The sequence below is a fragment of the Neopelma chrysocephalum genome, unplaced genomic scaffold (genome assembly GCF_003984885.1).
Source record: "Neopelma chrysocephalum unplaced genomic scaffold, ASM398488v2 Primary Assembly neopelma1_23, whole genome shotgun sequence".
In the NCBI taxonomy this organism is placed as follows: domain Eukaryota; kingdom Metazoa; phylum Chordata; class Aves; order Passeriformes; family Pipridae; genus Neopelma; species Neopelma chrysocephalum.
In genome coordinates, this window is record NW_020897691.1 from 28384196 (window position 1) to 28404579 (window position 20384).

Here is a 20384-nt window from a genome sequence, read left to right on the forward strand (position 1 = left end):
CTAACATTTTTCATTTTTCTTAGCTAGCCTTTTTACTGCAAACTATTTTATTTATCAGTTTCCTCACTTCTCAGGAAAAGACCTTTCAAAATTGATAAATAACTTCAACACAAAACACTGATTAATGTGATATGATGATAGCAAAACTGACTGCACAGGAAAAATATTCTGAGAACCTCAAGGTGCAAAAAGTTTAGTGGGATTTTCTGCTGGTGATGGAACACTAGCTATATAATAGGATGGTCAAATTAATTATGCAACTAACTGATCACATGAATTACAGTCTCTAGCTACAGCTACTGTCACTTTATTTGAAAATAAATATGGGCTCCGGCCCAAACAGCTTCCTTCTCCTCATCACTAACCCAACCTCTTTCTTGTAGCAGCTGAAAATGAAGCAACAACAAAACAAACAAATGTTTTGTCCCATTAGGGCTGATCTTTGATCCAGTTCCCAGTGTTACACCAAAACATCAACATGAGCAAAAGCAGGCTGGCAGGAATGAACAGCTGAAAGGAAAGACGGAAAGCACGGCAAAATCTCCATATCCACAGCAGTTGAGGCTCAAGGTAGGTTGAAGTGATATACAGCCATGAAGACATCTGTGACTTAAAGGTTAAAATCTGATCCAAAAAGTGAGGAACTACTTGGTATAAATAACGCAGATCAGCTCTATCACAGCATCTCTGCTGGTATGGACTCCTGATAGTTCAAGAGCAACAAGTTTCAGAAACTCTTCAGCAGTTAAAACAAAAGACTGTTTATCTAACAACTCCATTGAAAACACATTTGCACTTGCAAAGCCAAACACTCAAGTCCTCCTTTTATGTGACATGTATCTCTTGACAGAACTAGAAAACTTCATTATGAACCTAGAGATTGACAAGGCAGAAATAAGAGTCCAAGAATCAAGTATTGCTTCTCCATGGCAGGTGCCAGGTTAAAGAACTAACATTAAAACAACAGTTGAAAGCCAGGACTTGGGGGGGGGGGGGAATCCCCAAACCCCACACAGAGCAAGTCATCTTACTCTTGTGAAACCCTTATATGTTCCACACACAGGAACTTAACTAGCAATTTTTCAATTTTTGTCTATTTCCTTTGCACTTTGGCATAACAGCTTTGATCAAAGCTTTATTAGGGTCTTGTCTACAATCAAGTCTTACATTCCCAATTTAGGTCATATGAGAGGGGACAGGGGTGTTTCCTTACTTAAAGCTGGATCTATTTGTGATACAAATACTTGATACAGGAAATTAAGTAGTCCCACTGCTGTCCTGCTGTCCTAAGTGGCATTAATAGTAGAAGAAAGGTTTGGATAGCAAGTTCCCCTTTTCTTCCCCTCCTTCTCCCTCAACATACTCACTTTCTAGGTTTAGCATACAAAGATTTAAATCTCAGCCAATTCAACTGCAGGGCCTAGATCAATTTAGCTGACATAAAACAGCTATAGTAAGGAAAATTAATTTATAACTTTGCTACTTTGCTGCCTCTTTAAATTTTGATGTTATTTGTCATTTTAAATACTGTATCAAATTTTAGAAATGGCATTAATAACATTTTTGAAGTGTCTGTTCAAACAACTTTTGGATTTTAGAGTGCTTTCCTGTTGCAGTGTATAAGAGAGTAAGTGTACTGGCACTGAGCACTCATGTGATATTACTAGTAGGCTTGTGCATAGATGTTCCCCACATGGCTTCTCTTGAAGCCAGCACTTCCAGTGCTGGTGCAGAATTCATCTGGCGCAATTGCTGTTCATATTGCTCGCACATGAATATGTGAGCCTCGTGAGCCTCCAGTCAGACATCTCCTAACACTATAAGCAAAAGAAAATGAGCTTCTACCTCCAAAAAGCCTGTCATTCAGGACACAGAGAGGATGCACACAAGCAATCACGTGAGAACCTAAGAAAACCGAGATAATATTGGTCCACAGCTATGTGTGTATGTAATTACTCACATATACTCAATCTCTGATATAGTCTTCTTTCTAAACCTTCTCCCTGCAGCAAAACTTCTCTTTGTGCTAAGCTTAAAATAAATCACTAAAACTGTGTGTATACCAGAAAACACTAGATGTTCAGAGAGTAGGCTGATGCCCTCTGGACCGTGATCGTCCACACTGTTGCTAGCACTTTCCTAATTATATTTCTGACTAGCATCAATGAGACATTCTTGCACGCAACACCTGGGCTCAGCTCAAAGGACACATTTTGCCAGAGTCTGTTCCCAGGAGACTTAAGCTCTGCAGATCAGAGCTACATATAATGAACCACCACAGGACCAGTGAACTGCTGCTGGCTTGTACTATGCATCACAGTCACCCATTCCTCCTGATTGTAGGGAAGTTGTAGGAACATTTTAACTGTAGCATTTTGACTCATTAAAGAGCACTGGTTATGCCTTGAGGAATATTCTCAGATCTGGCATGCCCATGATACAACAGCTGCACCACCTATGACCCACACTTGTGAGACAGTAACAGCTCCTGACACTTCAAGAGAGGTGGCTGCAGAAGCCTTATCCGCTCTCATCTACCCTGGACTACATCTCATGTGTGGTGATGATGAAGCAGATGGGTGAAGGAGAATGGCTGTGAGCGGAAGGAATTTTACCTGCAGTTTCAAATTTTTCCACCTCAATGTAAGACACCAAAAATCTGAAAACATTGAGTCCAACAGACATTGTGATTGTGGCATGTAATTCATGCCTTGCACAGATATACATAAATAGCTCATAACTCAGAATAAGCTTTACCAACTTTTCAACTCCAATGAATACACAACTTTCTACCTTTTAATCTTCATACTGGGCTGAATCTTATGCTGTGTAATTAGAGTTATCTAAACAGTCATCTAAAGTCCTACTGAGGAGAACTGGTTTGTCCAGGAAAGGCCAGCTCAATCATGAAATTAACCACATCAAATCTAATAACCAGATGGAAAACTAACACAGAACATGATGCTGCAGACAGAAACGTCATCTTCTGGAACTCAGATGGACCTTCAGCAGCCCAAAGCTTCTTCTAAACTCCTGCTTTTTATCTTTGATTCAAATCACACTAAAAGCAAATCTTCTATGAAAAGAAATGCTGTAGAAGTGTTTTTTCCCCCTCCTATTTCTCAAGTTTTTGCATCATGAGTGATGAGGCTACAGTAATGTATTACCTCTGGTAAGAGAGTGAAGAAACCAAAACCAAGAAGCAGGATGGACAACAGCTCTATTACTAAGGAAGGAGCAATGCCAACTGCCTAACACCATAAATGACCAGAATTCATTTACCCGGAGTTTCAGGGAAAACTTAAGGGTAGTGTGTCTAGAATTATTGGTTATAGTGATAAGTTCCCTTTCCCCAGTCTCTTCTGATTGTGACCATAATGTTCGCATGTCGAGAGAAAACACTCTTTAAATTAAAATGTATGTCAGGACAAAATTACACTGCCTGCCAAAAAAAAAAAGAGGCTGAAGTTTAAGTACTTGAACTATTTGAAGCCAAGTAAGTAGTTAATCAACAACATACTACAGATTCATATTCCTAATCACAGCTTGCACACGGCTCCAGTGAAGCAAAAAAAGCTCATTTAATGCCCACCAAATGCTGTTCTACTTTTGCACTGCTACCTAACCCACAGCCCTAGCAAGCATGCTCACTTTGTATTTGTTCTCCAATTTGGCAGGGGTAGGAATGTGGCCTCTCCTCCGGAAGGTTGTAAAGTGCTTGCACTGAGGACATGGCTTGGTGCTGGAGTCAATGCGGCTGAGTTCCAGGAAATATTTATACTTGATGATGTCATCATGGGGCAGGTTATAGAGGACAGTTGTTTCATCCAGGTGTTCGCTGCACTCTGTGATAGGGCATTTTATATCCGCTTGTCCCAGCTGCACCTGCATATGAAAGAAAACCCATAAGAGCTGTATGACCTTTTGCCTGGAAAAGTTAAGCAAGCACTCGTGAATTCTGTGAGCAAAAATAATTTCAAGTACTGTAACAGCGCACAGACTATCAAGCATATTTTCTTAAAATTATTTTGACTTACATCAAGCACACTGCAATTTTTCTAGAGTATTTTCAAATCTAAACAAGAAAGCTAATTACCCTTATGACATCGGTAGGTATTAAACATACAGTCTAACTAGTACGTACCATGGCTACACACGCCACAAAACCAAAACACAAGTCCTAACTGGCACAGTCCATCCAGGCCTCTGTACTTTGGGTGTAATGGTCAGAGCTCCAATATCATGGCTCATATAGGTTGTGAGAAAGCAGGCAGTGGATACTGTTTCACTGCAAAATGAGCTGGGAATTAAAGCATAGAGGAATTAAAAGTCAATTTAAGATCAGAGTCTAGCAGCTCCAACTCAGTGCTAGCCCTGAGCTGGTTCCTGCTGAGCACGCTCAGTGCATGTGCAGTTTGCTTCCAAGAAGCTCCTTACATGCCATACTGCAAGTGCAGAAATTTTTAGCTGAGCCTGAGGCTGATCAAGCTAATAAATTTCCCCAAACTTCAGAGTCAGTTTTAAAACACACACCCCCACCCCACCCCACCCCAACCAAGAACAACAAAAAACCCCATAAAAAACTTAATAAAAACTGAACTAAAACCAGGCACAGAAATAAGCTTGAGGTTAACAGGGCAGAAACTGTTGTTGATCTAATAAGCCCTGATGGTCCCAAGCTGATCCATATGGTCAGAGATCCGCAATGTGTTTCCAGAGCTCCTGGATCCAAGAACTGCACTGGACCTAGATCTGCACCCTTCACGCTTGGCAGGCTTTAATAGCTTGGACTCCATGCCAAAACAGCAGATTCTACTTAGTCTCGGCACACTAGAGTTGCATTTGCTTGGCAGTGAGCCAAGGTTAATGAACCCTGCTGGATCTTGAGAGTCTGCAAGGACCCAGCTAGAACATGTTTGTGTCTGTCCCAAGTAATGTTGAGTGAGTGATTTTTGACTGTACAAGTGGAGCTGACCACCAGCCAACTCCTTCATCACTGAATATCTCCATGCAGAGAAAAATGAGTGCAACCAGCACATCTTTCCAGGAATTAGTGTTTCAAGGTTGGCAAGTTTGATTTCCCTAGACTGCTTATTCTTTAGAGGAATAAAGAATATCCTCTTATTAGAGGAACCTGCCAAACAATACTCTAAATAAAATGGAAACACCTCAGATTTGGACGCAGATCTCGCTGCTGCACAGTGGTACCAGAAGACACAAAGACTCTACTAATGAAGTATTTAAGCTAAAGGAAGGAAAAACCCTGAAAAGCAACATAACACTGTCATTGCTGCCTCAGTAATTAAGCCATATGGGCTCTAACTGAATGATAATTTAGTCAGGAGCCAGAGGATTAGAAGAGAGTCATAACACCATGGTATCAAACCCAAGTTTCACACTGATTTCAAAAAAATCCCTACTGCACTACCTCTATTCTCTCAGCAATATAGCTAAAACTATGGAGAGTAAAGAGATTAGGTATATGTTAGATAAAGAAAAGCAGAGTGTGGATGGTGGCAGCAGTCTCAGACCAGAGCATGGTGGAGAACACCTCAGCCAGCCATTGCTGCCATGATGCCCTGAGCACACTCCGCTCAGGGTGCAGGCAGGTCAGGACGGAGGCAGATCTGTCTGCAGTATGGAGAGACAGCTCTCCCAGCAATACACCTACTCTTAGGAAGGAACTTCCTTAAATTTCATTTTCAGGTTTAAAAAGTGAGCAGAGCTCAGCCATGTCCAAAGAAGGCTAGGGTCAGTTTGGCTTTTACACGGACAAGTCTAAGTACAGAAGGAGGATGTAATCAAAGGTATGGAAAAAAAAAAATCCCCAAAATTCCACTAACTGCATGCTGGGGAATGTCCACATTTTATACCTGTAGGATACTAATTCACCTGTAGCAGCATTTAAAAATTGAAACCAAGCATATGGCACCACAAGAGTGACTCTTCTTGAAAGAATGACCCTGTACATCATGAAGCTGTACTTAAAAAGCAGATGACAATCAATGTAGCACTAAGCACTCAAACACAAACTAAGAAAACAATTTGCTACAGAAATATAAAAAGCCATTGCACTAGGATTAGCATACACTTTTTTTAGAGAAATATAGGTACAACACTTAAAAACCAAATAATCAAAATAATTCCATCTACAACTACTTCATGGTTTTGGGTTTTTTTGTTTGGTTGTTTTTTTGTGGTTTTGGGTTTTTTTGTTGGTTTTTTTTTGGGGGGGGGGTATTTTTGTGGGGTTTTTTTGTTGTTGTTGTTTGTTTTGGTTTGGTTTTTTTAAGCATTAGGGAGATAGAAAAAGGATGTGCCTCTTTTAATAAGAGTGTAAACTAAGCTACAATGGAGTAGCACTACATAATGAGAACGTGCATTGTATCTGACATAGAAGCTGGTACTTAAACATTGCTTTTATTAAATGCTAGTTGGAACAAACCTGTATTTATAAAAGTGAAGGAATACAAAGCTCAACACTTTCTGTATTTCATGCCCACACAGAATACGATTAATATATGTGGTAAGAGTCATGTGTGGTTTCAGTGTTTATTTTGAAAATCTGTTTTACACCCACTTGAAATAAATAATTTTTAACCTCTGATAGTTTCAGCTTTTCAAGTGTGGCAGAGATTGATCCTTTTCCTGTGCTTTGAATGGGACTGAAGTGAACAGAGCTTATTAGCAGTAACTTCAATGGAGCCTTGTCCTACCGTAACAGTCCATCTTTGTGCACTAGCATCAGCAATTGATGGCAGTACAGCTTTAGAGATAGCCTGTTAGGCTACCTGCTGCCACAGGCTCAGGAGGTGCTACAGAATGGGAAAGAAAAAACAAAAGATCTCTTATGAGTAAAAATATCTTTTATTTTCCTTCATTTTCTTTTTGTTTTGAAGAGCCTTATCCCCTCAATATCTGCTTCTCACAATGTCAAATCCTCACGTTTTAAGAATACCACTGTGTATTAAGGACCTCAGAACTCTCAATGTACACAATAGCATAGTGTATTTTCACAGCATGAGGAAGGATGACTACGTCTAAAAGCAGTTGAGTTGCAGTTTGGTGCTAAACGTCAGGCAGCATCCAGCTCTTATGCTCAGTTGCGCTTCACTTCTGTAAAGCATCTCAGCAGGGGCTGGCTCTGGTTACAATTCATAAGGAGAAAGCAAGCTCTAACACATTTCATCCTACAGAAAGGTGATGTTTAAACTATCAGGAGAGCAGTATATACCTCTCTGCCAATTCTTGACTTTTCTTTTAAAGCTGTTTTTGGGGCAGGTAGGGGTGCAGGGGGGGAGCCCTGGCAGGGAGGAACAGGGACAGGACACACATACAGACTCTACACTGATACACTTAGTGCCCCAAAAAGCAGCAACACCAGCAATAGAAAACAAAAACAGGTGGCATGATAGTTGAAGTCAGAAAATTATTTCCACCTACTGAGCTTTCTTTTAAAGGAAATCTTTGTTAGCTACACAGCAAGCAAAGTTCAAACCAGACTGGAGAAGCACTGATTTATACCTGTCATTTAGCCTGGTTCAAAGCTGGACATAAAGTAACCTTTGCAGGCTGTACTTGGTTAGCTGTATTACAGCTATATTCCTTAAAGAAGGGGCCATTCTACTTTAAAATAGACACATACAAACAAATATTTTCTAACTGAAACTCTACTCTTAGTTCAGAGTGTATGTATATGCTAAATTGCTCTTCTTACCTACTAATGCTGAAAGTGAATATTGCCCTATGTCATATGCACTTCCGTAGAGAAATTTAATGTCTACCAGTACACCAAATTATACCCAAATTATATTATACAAATAATATATATATTATTATACCCTGTAAATTACCAAGGAAGTTATGCATACAAAAGTATTTTTTTTGAAATACACAAATGCAAGTGAAGGGACAATATAGTCTACAAGACTTTCATGTTCTACTGGTAAAAAATCAACTGGATTAAAATTCCCTTTATTTATAAGCAAAGTCCTATTCCTTTCTAGTTCACTGGAAATATCTTTCTTTTTTGTTGATAAGTTCCAAATCAGTGAAGAATTATTTTTCTTGTAGGTTTGAGAAGTGTGTCATTTTGAATTTATTTTCTTAAAAAAAAAAAAAAAATAAAAATTCATGGAAAGCACTTGAAGGACTTACCACGGTTCAGGACTCCACAGTGGTAGGTGCTAACCAAATGAAATCCAAGTAGATGTGATTCAAGAAGTGCCAACCAAAGAACATACAAACTTTTACTACGCATTTTGCACCTGCCTTTAAGGTTACGGTTCTGTGACCATGTTTGTGGTTTGAGTACTAACTTCATCAGTCTGGGTCCCCAATTTTTCCCCCTTTAATTAAATTTAATTTCTCAGCAGACTTACAATAAATTACTTTCTGAATCCCTTTCTCATTAACTTGCTCCACCATCTTCTCTGACAACCATCACCTGTAACCTCACTCCAGTTAAGAATCATCACTTCTCAGAAGGGAAGGGCTTTGCTAGCTTTATTGGGGCATGTATCACTAACCTCAAAAGGATCCAGGAGGAGTTCAAAATAGTGTATTCAAGTTGTATTTAAAATGGCCATTTAATATTAATAAAAGTTGAACCAGAGACTTCCGCTAAAAAAAATTCCTGTTGTGTCACAAGCTCACGTCGAACTACCTTGAAAGGTATGTTCCCCTTCACATATCCTGGAAGTAGTCTTTGTTGTCTTTTCACAAGTACTACACATCTGGATGAAGCCATGACAATGATATGATGGTTCCTGATCCATGTGACATTCAGAGAGAGTCACTTAGGCTCTAACACTGAGCGGACTTGAGCAGACACCACCTCTTCTAGTTTTGACAATAATTTGTTTTTAATGAGTTCTGCATTCATTATCACACTGTCAACACTAAAAAAAGACAAAAAAAGAAGTCTCAGGGCCTTTGAAGAACTTTTAAGATCTCGTCCTCCAGGAGAAAGGCACTCTAAAGCAAGAAGCTGGGAGGGAATCTCCATATATATAACTGCAATTCAACCACCACTAGAACATCAAAGGTTTGAGCGGCTTTAGCCCCAGAAACAACCCAAAACCTTAACAGGCAAAACTAGCCTCAGCTGCCTGGAGCAAAACCCCAAACTGGGGTCCATTTCCCGTGCAAATCTCTTTTTCCCTCCACCGTCTCATCTAGGACTCTCTAAAAACAGTGATGATAAACTAGCAAGATATTTTTCAGAACGCGCCTAAACTCAACCGAACTTTTTTCTTAAAAGTCTCTTAGTTTGCTTTTTCATTTGAAGACATGGTGACATGAAGCTCTACTCTTTTTCTTTTTCTTCCACAGGATTAGGTGTTACCTGCTCACATGGTTTTGATATCAATCAATCTGTTCACAGATTTTACTTATGTTCACATAGGGATGGGATTTATAGAAAATTACTTGTAGAAAAACTAATTATTACTGTAATTCTCCTTTGCAAGATGTAAACAATTATCAACCTGCAGAGCTCTGCCTTTTTGCCTTTTCATCTCCTGTTACTTCACTGAATGAATTAAAAAAGCAAACAATTTTACCTCAGTAACGCATGTAGAAAAACTGCACTGCATTAAATCATCCATCTGCCTGCCACTACTCATCAAACCTAGTGCATCTCATCGGCACGTATGGAGGTTATGTGCTTTCTGCCCTAGTGTTTTGGCATCTTCAATAACCCACAGCAGAGGTAATGCTTAGTCCCATGGCTGTAAATCACCAGGGCTGGTACACCTAGATGGCTGCCTATTGAGCTGGGTCACTCTCTGGCAAAGAGGCATGCCAGAGTCAGACAGAGATCAACTGGCAGAAAGCTTTCACAACCTCTGGGAGCTCTGGAGAGTGCAAGATAAAGTAATCTTTTATCTCTTTTCCTGTGGTGTGTGGGGGCAAGGGGAGGGGGAAATCCCAGCAGAGGAAGGTAACCTGTGAGGAAGCATGGCAGAAACTGCAAGCCTTGGAGGATTCAGACCCAATCCCTTCATTAAGGGGAAAAAGGAAAAGCACAAAAGCTTTCTGATTTTGACCAGCTGTTCCTATTAGCAATGCTAGCTAAGTATGGGTATGGTATTTTTTCTCTGCCTTAGAAGACACATTCACTAAAAGACAAAAAGATGCTCAAGACAGAAGAGCTTTGATGAGAGCAGATCGAATCAGATACCCACCCTTTTTGGGTAGGCAAACAGAGGTAATTGCTCCTGCCTAGGAATGAGACCAAAAGACCCCACTAAAACTGAGCAGGTGCAGGAAAGGATTACGGAAAGGATTACAGAAAGGAAGCAAGGGCCATAAGACCATCCAGATATCATGATATGCTTCAATAACTTGGCCATCTCAGGAGCAAACCCTGCTCAAAGGTCACAGTAGTACTAGGAAATACAAGTAGCAAAAAAGCAAGACCTTCTTTATAATGATAATTGTTTGTTGGACTTTCAGCATCAGAATGAAAACATCACAGCCAAAAAACAGAACCAGAACAAGCCAACTTGCACAGTTGACTCTTGTAAAATAAGAAAAAGTAATCAGTTCATTCTTTAATTTTCACCCTTAAATTCAGAGGCCAGTTTGTTCTCCTAAAGCCAGCACAAGACATGTAGAAACTGCCACCTATTTCTCAATTTGTTACCATCCAAGCCTAATCTGGGTCCATCCTGGTCGTCTGAGCACTCTGTCATGGCAAAGACAAACTGCAAGAGCCCATGCTGACACCCTAGGAAGGCAAGGAGGGAACAGGTCGAACAGAATGGGACATGGGTGAAGCAGCAGCCACCGACTAGGCAGCATGGGAGCCTTCCCCCTTCCACTGGGCAGCAACCCTTGCTTTCAGCATGCCTGACCTCCCAAAAGCACAAAAGTCACAACATGTTTACTGTAATACATTTAAATACACTACCTCAGAAAAAATAAATTAGAAAAAACAAACAAAAAAACCAAACTACCCCAAAAAACAACATACTATTCTCCCTTTCCCATTAAGGAGATTAAACTAAAGTATGCTCAGTTACCTGCGCAGGTAATTTTTATTTATATGATGCTCTCTTACAGGATCAATGCTTAAAAAGGTACATAGCTTTTTCCTTGTTTTGCTTACAACAGGAAATCCAACAAACTCCAACCTCCACCAGGCTTAGACTAGACTAACCCAAATTCAGATCAATTTCAAAGGAATAATACTGTTAAATATTAACAATAATTAGTATCACAATCAAAACCTTTCCCATGCGTTTCTTAAAGACAGACAAAAAGTTGTAACCCATCAGATGATGATCAAAGGGCTGGAGCACCAAGAAGACAGCTGAGGAAGTTGAGGTTGTTTTGCCTGGAGAAGAGAAGGCTCCAGGGACACCTTACAGCAGCTTTCCAGTACCTAAAGAGGGTCTACAAGAGAGCTGGAGATGGACTTTTTACAAAGGCCATGGAATGACAGGACAAGGGGTAATGGCTCCAAACCGAAAGAGGGTAGGTTTAGATTTGATGTTAGGAGGAAATATTTTATTGTGAGGGTGGTGAGACACTGGCACAGGTTGTCCAGAAAAACTGTGGAAGTCCTCAAGACCAGGTTGTATGGGGCCCTGGGCATCCCTACAGACAGCAGGGTAGTTTGAGCTAAATGATCTTTAAGGTTCCCTCCAACTCAAACCATTCCATGATAAACTGTTACAGAAGAGTGAAAAATTGTGGTCCCAATCTTCACTGAGAAACATCACTTTGGTCTTCAGGTGCAGACAAGCAAAATCTATCCACAGTGACAATTTATCCAACAACTATTTATGTTAAAAAAGGAGATCAATAGCTCATTCTTCTAGTATTTAGTAGGAAGGTTCCCCACCAGACAAGAGAGCTGGAATAGGCTCCTGAACTCCCATTTGCCAAGCAGAGTTCCCCTTTCAAATAAAATAGGGCCCAAACCACTGCATATTTGCACAATCTGTTCACTAATCTGTAATACTGAGCCTCTAATACAGATAAGACCAGTTGGTATCATCAGCAATATTTAATTGACCTTTGGCTTCTCCTGCAATGGCTGCTGCTATGTTTTATTGTTGTACTTACAGAAACACTTCATGATGCTTAATATTCTTCCAACAGAAAGTGGTGCTTAGCATAAAATAAAGCTCTCTTAATCAAGCAAAGAAGGTAGGAGAGGAGAAATATGCTCCCACCTATCTCACTACACCATCCCACAAGGGGGCTACAAAACCTAACAGAGTTGGCATGTATGTGGGTGATTACTTAAAAACAGCAAGAACTTTTAACATCAGTGTTTCAACTACTCTCTTGCCCAACCTGATCATCTACATACCCTGGCCCACAGAAAAAAGGACAGGCATCTTACAGCCATTCCTAAACTGTCCTGTTTTCCGTCAGAAAGATACCTACAACTGTTTAGTTTCCATATCTCTGCCAGGTCTGAGGTTGTGAGTTTTCTTGTACATGTATTCAATAATCAATGTTTTCATTCTTGACTATCAGACATGAAACCAATTTGTGCCCTCTTTACTTGATAAATTTAATATAGAAACAGCAGAGTTGCATACGTACAAGCAGAAGCATGCCTGAAAAGTACTTTTTAACTGGCAGGTGATTGTCAGGACTATCTTATTTCTAAGATTCAAGGTGGAATACATGAGGTTAAAATACCATCACTTGTCTCCCCTTACAAACAAGGTAACTTAAAGAAATTTTTTCATACAATCATGTTGTTACAAAATAGCTATAAATAGTTATTTTGCTCTGCCTTCTTCCCATCTCATCAGACCAGTACCTATCCACAACAAATAAAGCTGCTTTTGGTGAAAAGCTATGCTATTAAAGCTACCACAAAGTGGAAGAAACTGGTAACTTTTACACAGCTTAAGCGACAGATGTGTATGCTGACCCATTTTCTGGGATAGATCTGGGAAAGGCTAATGCAGAACAGACTTTCAAGCTGGTCCCCACATACCATCATTCAGACAAACCCCAGATACTGTGCTATAGCTCCAATTTCACATGACTTCATGAAGTTATTTCTTATAGTGCATTGTTAAGTTAAAACCACATTTCAATACACATTTAATGAAATGATGTATACAGCCATAACAGGGAGCAAATACACATGATAAAGAAGTGCAAACAGCACAGCCTTCTCCAGGGAGCTGAGGCAAAAGCTTAAACAGTGGTTCTGATCTATACTTGGAAAAGCAGAAGTGAAAGCAAAAGTGATACCCCAGCTGGGATCAAATTACCCATCACCAAACAATTACACTGGTACCCAAGATACCTCACCAGAAAACTACGGCAAAGAAGAAAAAACCCCCTTACGAAAGTTGAAAGGACAACTATGCCCCACAAGCGATCTAATCCAGCAGGGATCTGCACTCGTCTAGTGCGTGATAATTTCTAAACAGCACATTTAACAGCCAAACTATCAGAGTTTATTCTCCTGCTGATCAAATTCTGGCTGTAATTTGGGGGTTGTTACTGTGCCAGGTCAGTCTACCCAAGAGTCTGCCAGAATTGGGTCACACCTGAAGCTGGAACTTCACCTTGATTAACAGAGAATTTGTGTATTGATTTCTGCAGGCTTTGTCTGTCAAAAGCAGCTAGAATCTTTACAACATTACAAAATCATCAGAAACAGCAAAACAAGCGGGGAAGCACACAATATGCATTATATACCAGGAAAAACAAACCATGTTCAGACCAATATATTCCACTTCCCACTTTCACCTGAAGCAGAGAAAATATGAAGCAAGTTCATTTAAATTCCTAAAGGCAGTATTATCAGCTGACTAGTCTGTTAAAATACTCATTTTCACCTCAGGTCTTCCACAAGAGAATAAATTATGACTTCCCATTTGTTATGAATTCTCCTTAAAAAAGATAAAACAAAGCAATGTTCTTTATAGGCATAAATCTGTGTTTAAAAAAAAAGTATAACAACATAATATGACCTTTACTACAAGCCTTTTACTATTTCAAATGTTGATATGGAATTGACAAAGCTGTTGCATGTAATGTTGTACTCCGACAGCTTTTGTGGTGAGGCAAAAATGAACAGAGGTAGAATAAGTCAAAATGCCCCAGGTTAGACTCCTAGCTAAAATTCAGTGTTAACAGTGAGGAAGAGATTTCATTATTGCAAAAATACTGTTGTGATCAGACAAGGTTGTGGAAATACTTGCATGTAGGAGAAAAAAAAACAACAACAAAACACAAGGTAAAATAAGGCTTCCTTTCCCTGCCTCATGTTTTTAATTACTTGGAGAATAACAGTGTAACTTGTCATCACTGAATTCAGATCTCTGGAGCCATACTTTTCAGCTGGTTAGAGAGACTGGTCTGGAACAGAAAGGAAAAAGAAGAGTTCTACCCACACAGACTTCTCTTTCTGGATGGTATGCCAGGCTTACCCTGCATCAGAGTTTAACTCAAGATTTCCAGTTATGTCATCAAACACCTACACGGACCTGAAAGGTTTGGGGTTCAGGTACAGCCACATCTCTCACATACCAGCTGGTCTAGGTATCTCTGCCCTGGTCTCAGATGCTTCAGCCACTCCATCAGGTCACAGTCAGCCAAGACTGACATTACCTGAGACTGCACCCTGACAAATGGCTAAAAATGTATGAAAGAAGTCAATATAGCTTTCCATTCTTCCTCTCTGCTTTAGAGAGCAAATCACAGGGATGCAACAACAGAAGTTTCAGCTGGCTAACACAGGAGACTGAAGTGTTTTTAAATTAGTTTTCCAATAGATGAAGCAGCTGAATTAATTCTCCCTGTGACATATGATCACTAGTTCGCAACACAAGAGAAAACTGGGAAACACATGGCCAAGGAGAGACTCTTGTAGAGGTAGCTGGTCACCAATCATCTTACCTGTCATGTCAATCTACACCTTCAGATCACATACCAAACATATCTTTTGTTAACTGTGATTACCTTTAGGAAGCTACAGGCATGAAATATGCTCACCAGCTCCTCAGTAAAAACAGTTAATGGCAACTACAGGATTGGAGGGCTGCACTTGATCACTCCCTCCATGTGAGTCTAAGCAGCAGTGTTTTCTGCACAAGTGTGAAAATTTACATTCTTCAGAAAATAGCCGTATTTTGGCACAGCTAGGTGATTATTAGGTTTATAAATACTCATCTACATTTTCCGATTTTGTTCAAGTACTTAAAATGCTCACCGCATGCATATAAATCCTTCACTGAGCTTCACATCTGAACCAGGCATCTGCCCTCACACCCACCCCACAGCCCTTCAGATGGTCTTCCCACTTCTGTTGGTATAATTCCTGCTCTCCTCTCAGCTGTCTCCCTGAAGGATACAAGAGTCTTATCTGTGAAGCTAAACAAAAGGAATTGTTAAGAAGTAAGTAGGCTTTTTAAGATGAAGAAATGCATTACTTCTAATGAAACAGCTAGTAGGTATCCTCAGCAACTTCAGACCAAGAAGCAGAGAGGAACTCTACCAAGAACTGTCACATATGCTACAAAACACTGAAGCAGCTGACTATAAGAACAATGATTATTAAAAGACATACTATGAACAGGACACCTCTTTAACTTGACATACACTGCAAAAAATTTTTACTAAATACATTTCATTGCTCTGTTCCAAGAGTAAAGGTATCATTTCCAGAGACTCCAACTTAAAAATGGTTATGGAAGGAAAAACTGCTTACAATCAGAAGAAAATCACTACTTTTCATTTCTGTAGATACTGCCTACCTATTTACAAACAAAATTAATTCAAATTTGTCTCAATGCCACTCCTTGCAAAAAAACCAAAACCAAAATAATTAAGGATTACTGACTATAAGGGTTTGAAAAGTGATGAACAGGTTGTTAGACACCCTGATACTTCCCTTCTGCCAGCATTAAACTTTTGTAGGGCTCTAGAAACTGGGTTACCACACTGAATATTTAAAGAAGCAGTTTTGCCCTACCAGTAGGTATCAGAGTTTTCAAACCATCATCAGTAAGGACTGCAGCTTGGGGACCAGGAAGTGGGCAGGTGAAGTGAGGTGAAGGAGGTATCAAGCCAACTATATCCATCTCCACTTCTGAAACTACAGGCTCTAGTAGTAATTGAATTCAATACTCTTTGAGGAGATTCTAGTTTCATTAACTATTTCCAAAGAAACACCCTCAGTGGGAGAGAGGCAACTAAGTAAGAACTGAAGCAGCAGAGGAATAGAAAGGAATTGGTACAAAGCACGGTAGCAGAGAACACAAGGGGGGTTGTACACGTCTCCAAATCCAGATTTTGCAAGACCAAAAAGAGAGGATCAACAGCTTTCGTGACAAAGAGACAAGTAAATAAACAGAATGGTTGTTAGCAAGGAGGAGAAAACTTTTCAGGAGTATCAAATTTAGCATTTAATTGATATTTTTATTGAAATGGAAGCACAGCACGTGATGTCAAACACCACTGACCTGTCTATCCAAATATGAACTCTCTTGAAATGCTAGTTTTGTTTCAGATTTGGAATGCAATAAGAATTACCATTTTTTAGAAAAATAACCCAACAGTTCTTCTAGGTCTGCACACTGCAATTACCCCCTATGGCTAAGCAATGATTTACCATCATTTGCCACCAATACAAGCTTCTACAGAGGCCCCGCCAGCTGCAGTTTACCTCAGAAAGGGGAAAGCAGCCACAGCTGTGCTAGCTTGTGTAGGAAGAGGAAGAAGAAAAGAGAAAATTCAGGAAAAAGAAGGAAGAGGCACCCATATCAGCCTTTCCTAGGAAGTCCCTACCTTTTCCCACAATTTGTATCTTTTCTCTCCTGCAGGTTTTTTCCCTGGAACAAAAGGCCCTCTTGCCTGACATACAAGGTGGAAAAAAGTCTACTCTTCAAAATTTTCTGATCCACATAATTTCCCTTACTTTAATAACACACATACAAGTTGACTTCCCTCTGAACTATTCCTGTTGCTCCACATCTTCATGCAGTGATGGCTCTGCATCCGTAAAGTTTCTTTTTAACCTGCAACAAGTAGTAGGAGGTGCCATTAAAACTGCTGTTGCTTCCATCTAAAAAACTGCTGCCCCCAAGCACATTGATTTTCTGTACAAAAGAAAGGCAGAAATATTTGTATTTGTGATTTTCGTGGTTTTAGGAGAATGCACAAACACTAAGATAAGTGATGTGTTTGTTATACACTTTTCACCAAAATGCTGCCTGCAAGGAGGAAAACAAGTGGCATATTGCTGCAGAACTAAATTCTGAGTTGTACTGACATTCCTCTATAAGAATCAAAACATTGCTGCATGAGAAAAATGTTTGGCTTTGTTAGTTTCCTAATAAACTCAGTAATTTTAGAATTTCTGTCCATGTGTGGCTACTTTTCACTCCTCCACCACCTCTCCAATATGCTACAGGTTTTTGAACCAGCAGAATCATAAAAGCTGAGAATTTCTGGCATCACAGTAGGAGAGAAAAACAGCTTGACAATTCCCAAAAAAGGACTTTTCCCAGCCATTAGGATTTCTAGTACTCATTAAAACAGGTCTGAGAACTTTACCTGGTGCCAAGAGATCAGGTTCATTGATTTTCCCACCCCCTTGTTCCCAACTGGATAGAGAGGGATGGCATACACTTTCCTCCAGAGCTAGTCCCTGGCACTCCTCCCTGCCCTGTATGCTCACCTCTTATACCCACTGTGTTCAGCTCCACAATTTCCAACAAACACAGAGGCTTACTAAACTTTCAGTACCAAGTAATTAGTGATACTAACATTAAGATGGTACATCTGAAATTCAGTGGCTAATCGAATGAAAGCCATTCTTTTGACTTTTCCTACCTCACAAACTGTATGTATTCCCTATGTAAATTGAAGGTGACATAGTTGAAATACTGAAAAAACATATGAAAGATTAATATTCATTTGAGAGCAGGGTAATTCACCCAAACAGCAAGAAAAAGTAACTAAATAAATCTGTTAAAATCTATATTAACATATCAATGGTGTGGTGAGGTTCTGGAACAGGCTGCTCAGAGAAGTTGTGGATGCCCCATCCCTGGAAGCGTTTATAGTAAGGTTGGATGGGGCCTTGGGCAACCTGATGTAGTGGGTGGAATCCCTGACTATGACACGGGGGTTGGAACTAGATGATCTTTAAGGTCCCTTCCAACCCAAACCATTCTATGATTCCATGAAAATATAATCCTTTAAAACTGGGTCACTCAGGTAAAAATGATATATGTGAAAAAGCCAAAGGATGCTTATACTTAAATCTGCAACTTGCTGTCAAGCAATGGTAAGGCATTATCAAGGGAAAGTTTAAGAACATTTTATTAAATAACTTGCATTGAATGAAATAGCTTTTATTAAAGGCAAAATTATTTGCTGTATTCCTGTACATAAGGTATCCTAATTATACAGCCATGTTTAATAATGAGGTCTTTGGAGCTTACTTTCAGCTTCTACTGAAACACCTGTTTAGTAAAATACTTTAATGTAAGTATTCTAAGAATTATGTAAGACTGAAGACTTACATATAGTTCAAGTGAAATAGAAGAGTGCCCAAGTCTTTACACAGATTAATGATTTCCCCAAATGACCACTTACATCTCATGCTTTCCATGTGCAAAACTAGCACAATTATGCATAATGAACAACTTATTATATATGAGGAAGTCTGACAAAATTATAAATCATAAAAGCAGTATACATTATTAAAATCAGGAAAAAAGTATGTAACCCCACACCAGTGTTAATTTCCATATAGTTACACATTTTGAGTGCTAAGTCTCTAAAGTACAAATGATTATGCTTAAAACTAACTGCAAATTACAGTTTCACTTGATTTCTCACTTGCAAAACTGTAATCAGTAAGGAAGGCTAGTAAGTCTTTCACCACAGGAAGAATGATAAAATAGAGATCATAAAAGCTATTTTTAATGTGCCTCCTCAGCTATTTCTGCACACCAAACCTCTAAAGAAAGTTATTAATTTCTCATTATAGAATATGATCATCTTGCAAACAAGAACATATTTTGCCCAACATCAGCTTGATTTACCTCAAAGCATAGCTCCTAGCAACTTTGAGTGCCAAGGGTGAGCTCACAAACCAAGTCATTGCAATAAGTGGTCATCTGTGAGAATTCCCCAGGGACATGGCTAGGATGACCTTGGAAGGCTCTAATACTACCAGGAAAAAACTCTAAACAATGTAGTTCTCCTACCTCAACTATTACACTATTCTCTCTCATCCCATTTCTCCTAGACTCATGAAAGCTGTAATAATCATACTCTTCAAAACGAGTTCTATGAGAGTATCAGCTTCTACGTACCTTGTCAGCTACGCTAGAAGTCGAGCGTCACATATAGAGGAAAAACCTAACCCCTGAACTAAGGGAATAATTACTAGCACACTAGGCAGTTACTTTATGCTGATCAGCTGCTACAGAAATATGTGCCAGGAGAGATCTCGTCCTAGGCAGAGCAAATGGAGAGAGCAACCAGAGCCCTGCAGCCTCAGCTTCAGCCTGCAGGCACCCTGCCTCTCCCCTCCCCTCCCCTGCAGTCTCTGTTCCACGCATCTCTTCTTGTTCCTCTCTGACAGGCATTCCCACACCGCGTTGTTCTTATTCTTCACCAAGCCAGCTGGTTAGCCTTCATCCCCCACATCAGAGCTTTAAGGGATGGCCATCGGCAGACTCCCTCCAGTGCCCATGCCATGGCACAGCATCTAGAAACAAGGCGCCCTGACCCATTCAATTTAATTCCTTTGCCACCTCCACCTTGCTGTTCTTGCTGCATTTCGGTTCACCCACTCCCTGATGGACAGCAAGAAAGGAACAGGTCCACACACCAGAACAGTGCCACCCTACTCCAGGATCAACTATAGCATATTACAGGGGTCTAAAATTGCCTGGACGGACAAAAAGTGTATCTTGCTTAAGTCCCACAAGATTGGGACACCTTGATACTGTCAGAATGATTAGAGAGTTAAGCTACCTAATGAAAAAACTGGCAAATGATACTGATGAAAAACTGCAGTTAAACATTGTGTTAAACATTACCTGTGTACAGCACTTGTAAACACAAAGACAGACATCCTGTAATGTTGAGTTTCCCACTCAATCACTGAAACACTAAAGATTTTTAGTGAAATAATCTAAATATGATTTGTTGGTTTTTTTTTTTGTTTGGTTGGTTTTTAATATACTGACAGAAGCAACCAAGTAAGTGGGTTTCTCCAAAGTTTACCCTTAGAGTTCTCCAAAATGTTTGCTAGGATTTTGATCACAGATTCAATTGGGATGGAACATTTCTATTTGGAAGAAACCAAGCAAATCTAGAAATCTGGTTTAGGACTGCTTTACTTTAACAGCAGACAATAAATTGTAACTGTGATA

General features: G+C 39.7%; 1 protein-coding gene across 1 annotated transcript in view; it reads right to left on the bottom strand.

Moving 5' to 3' along the window:
* Positions 1-20384, bottom strand: part of RNF217 (ring finger protein 217) — a 61146-nt gene that overhangs the window by 23304 nt on the left and 17458 nt on the right. Inside the window, exon 2 of the mRNA XM_027692002.1 lies at positions 3652-3885. Coding sequence (XP_027547803.1) covers positions 3652-3885 — 234 coding nt within the window. The remainder of the gene's footprint in view (positions 1-3651; positions 3886-20384) is intronic.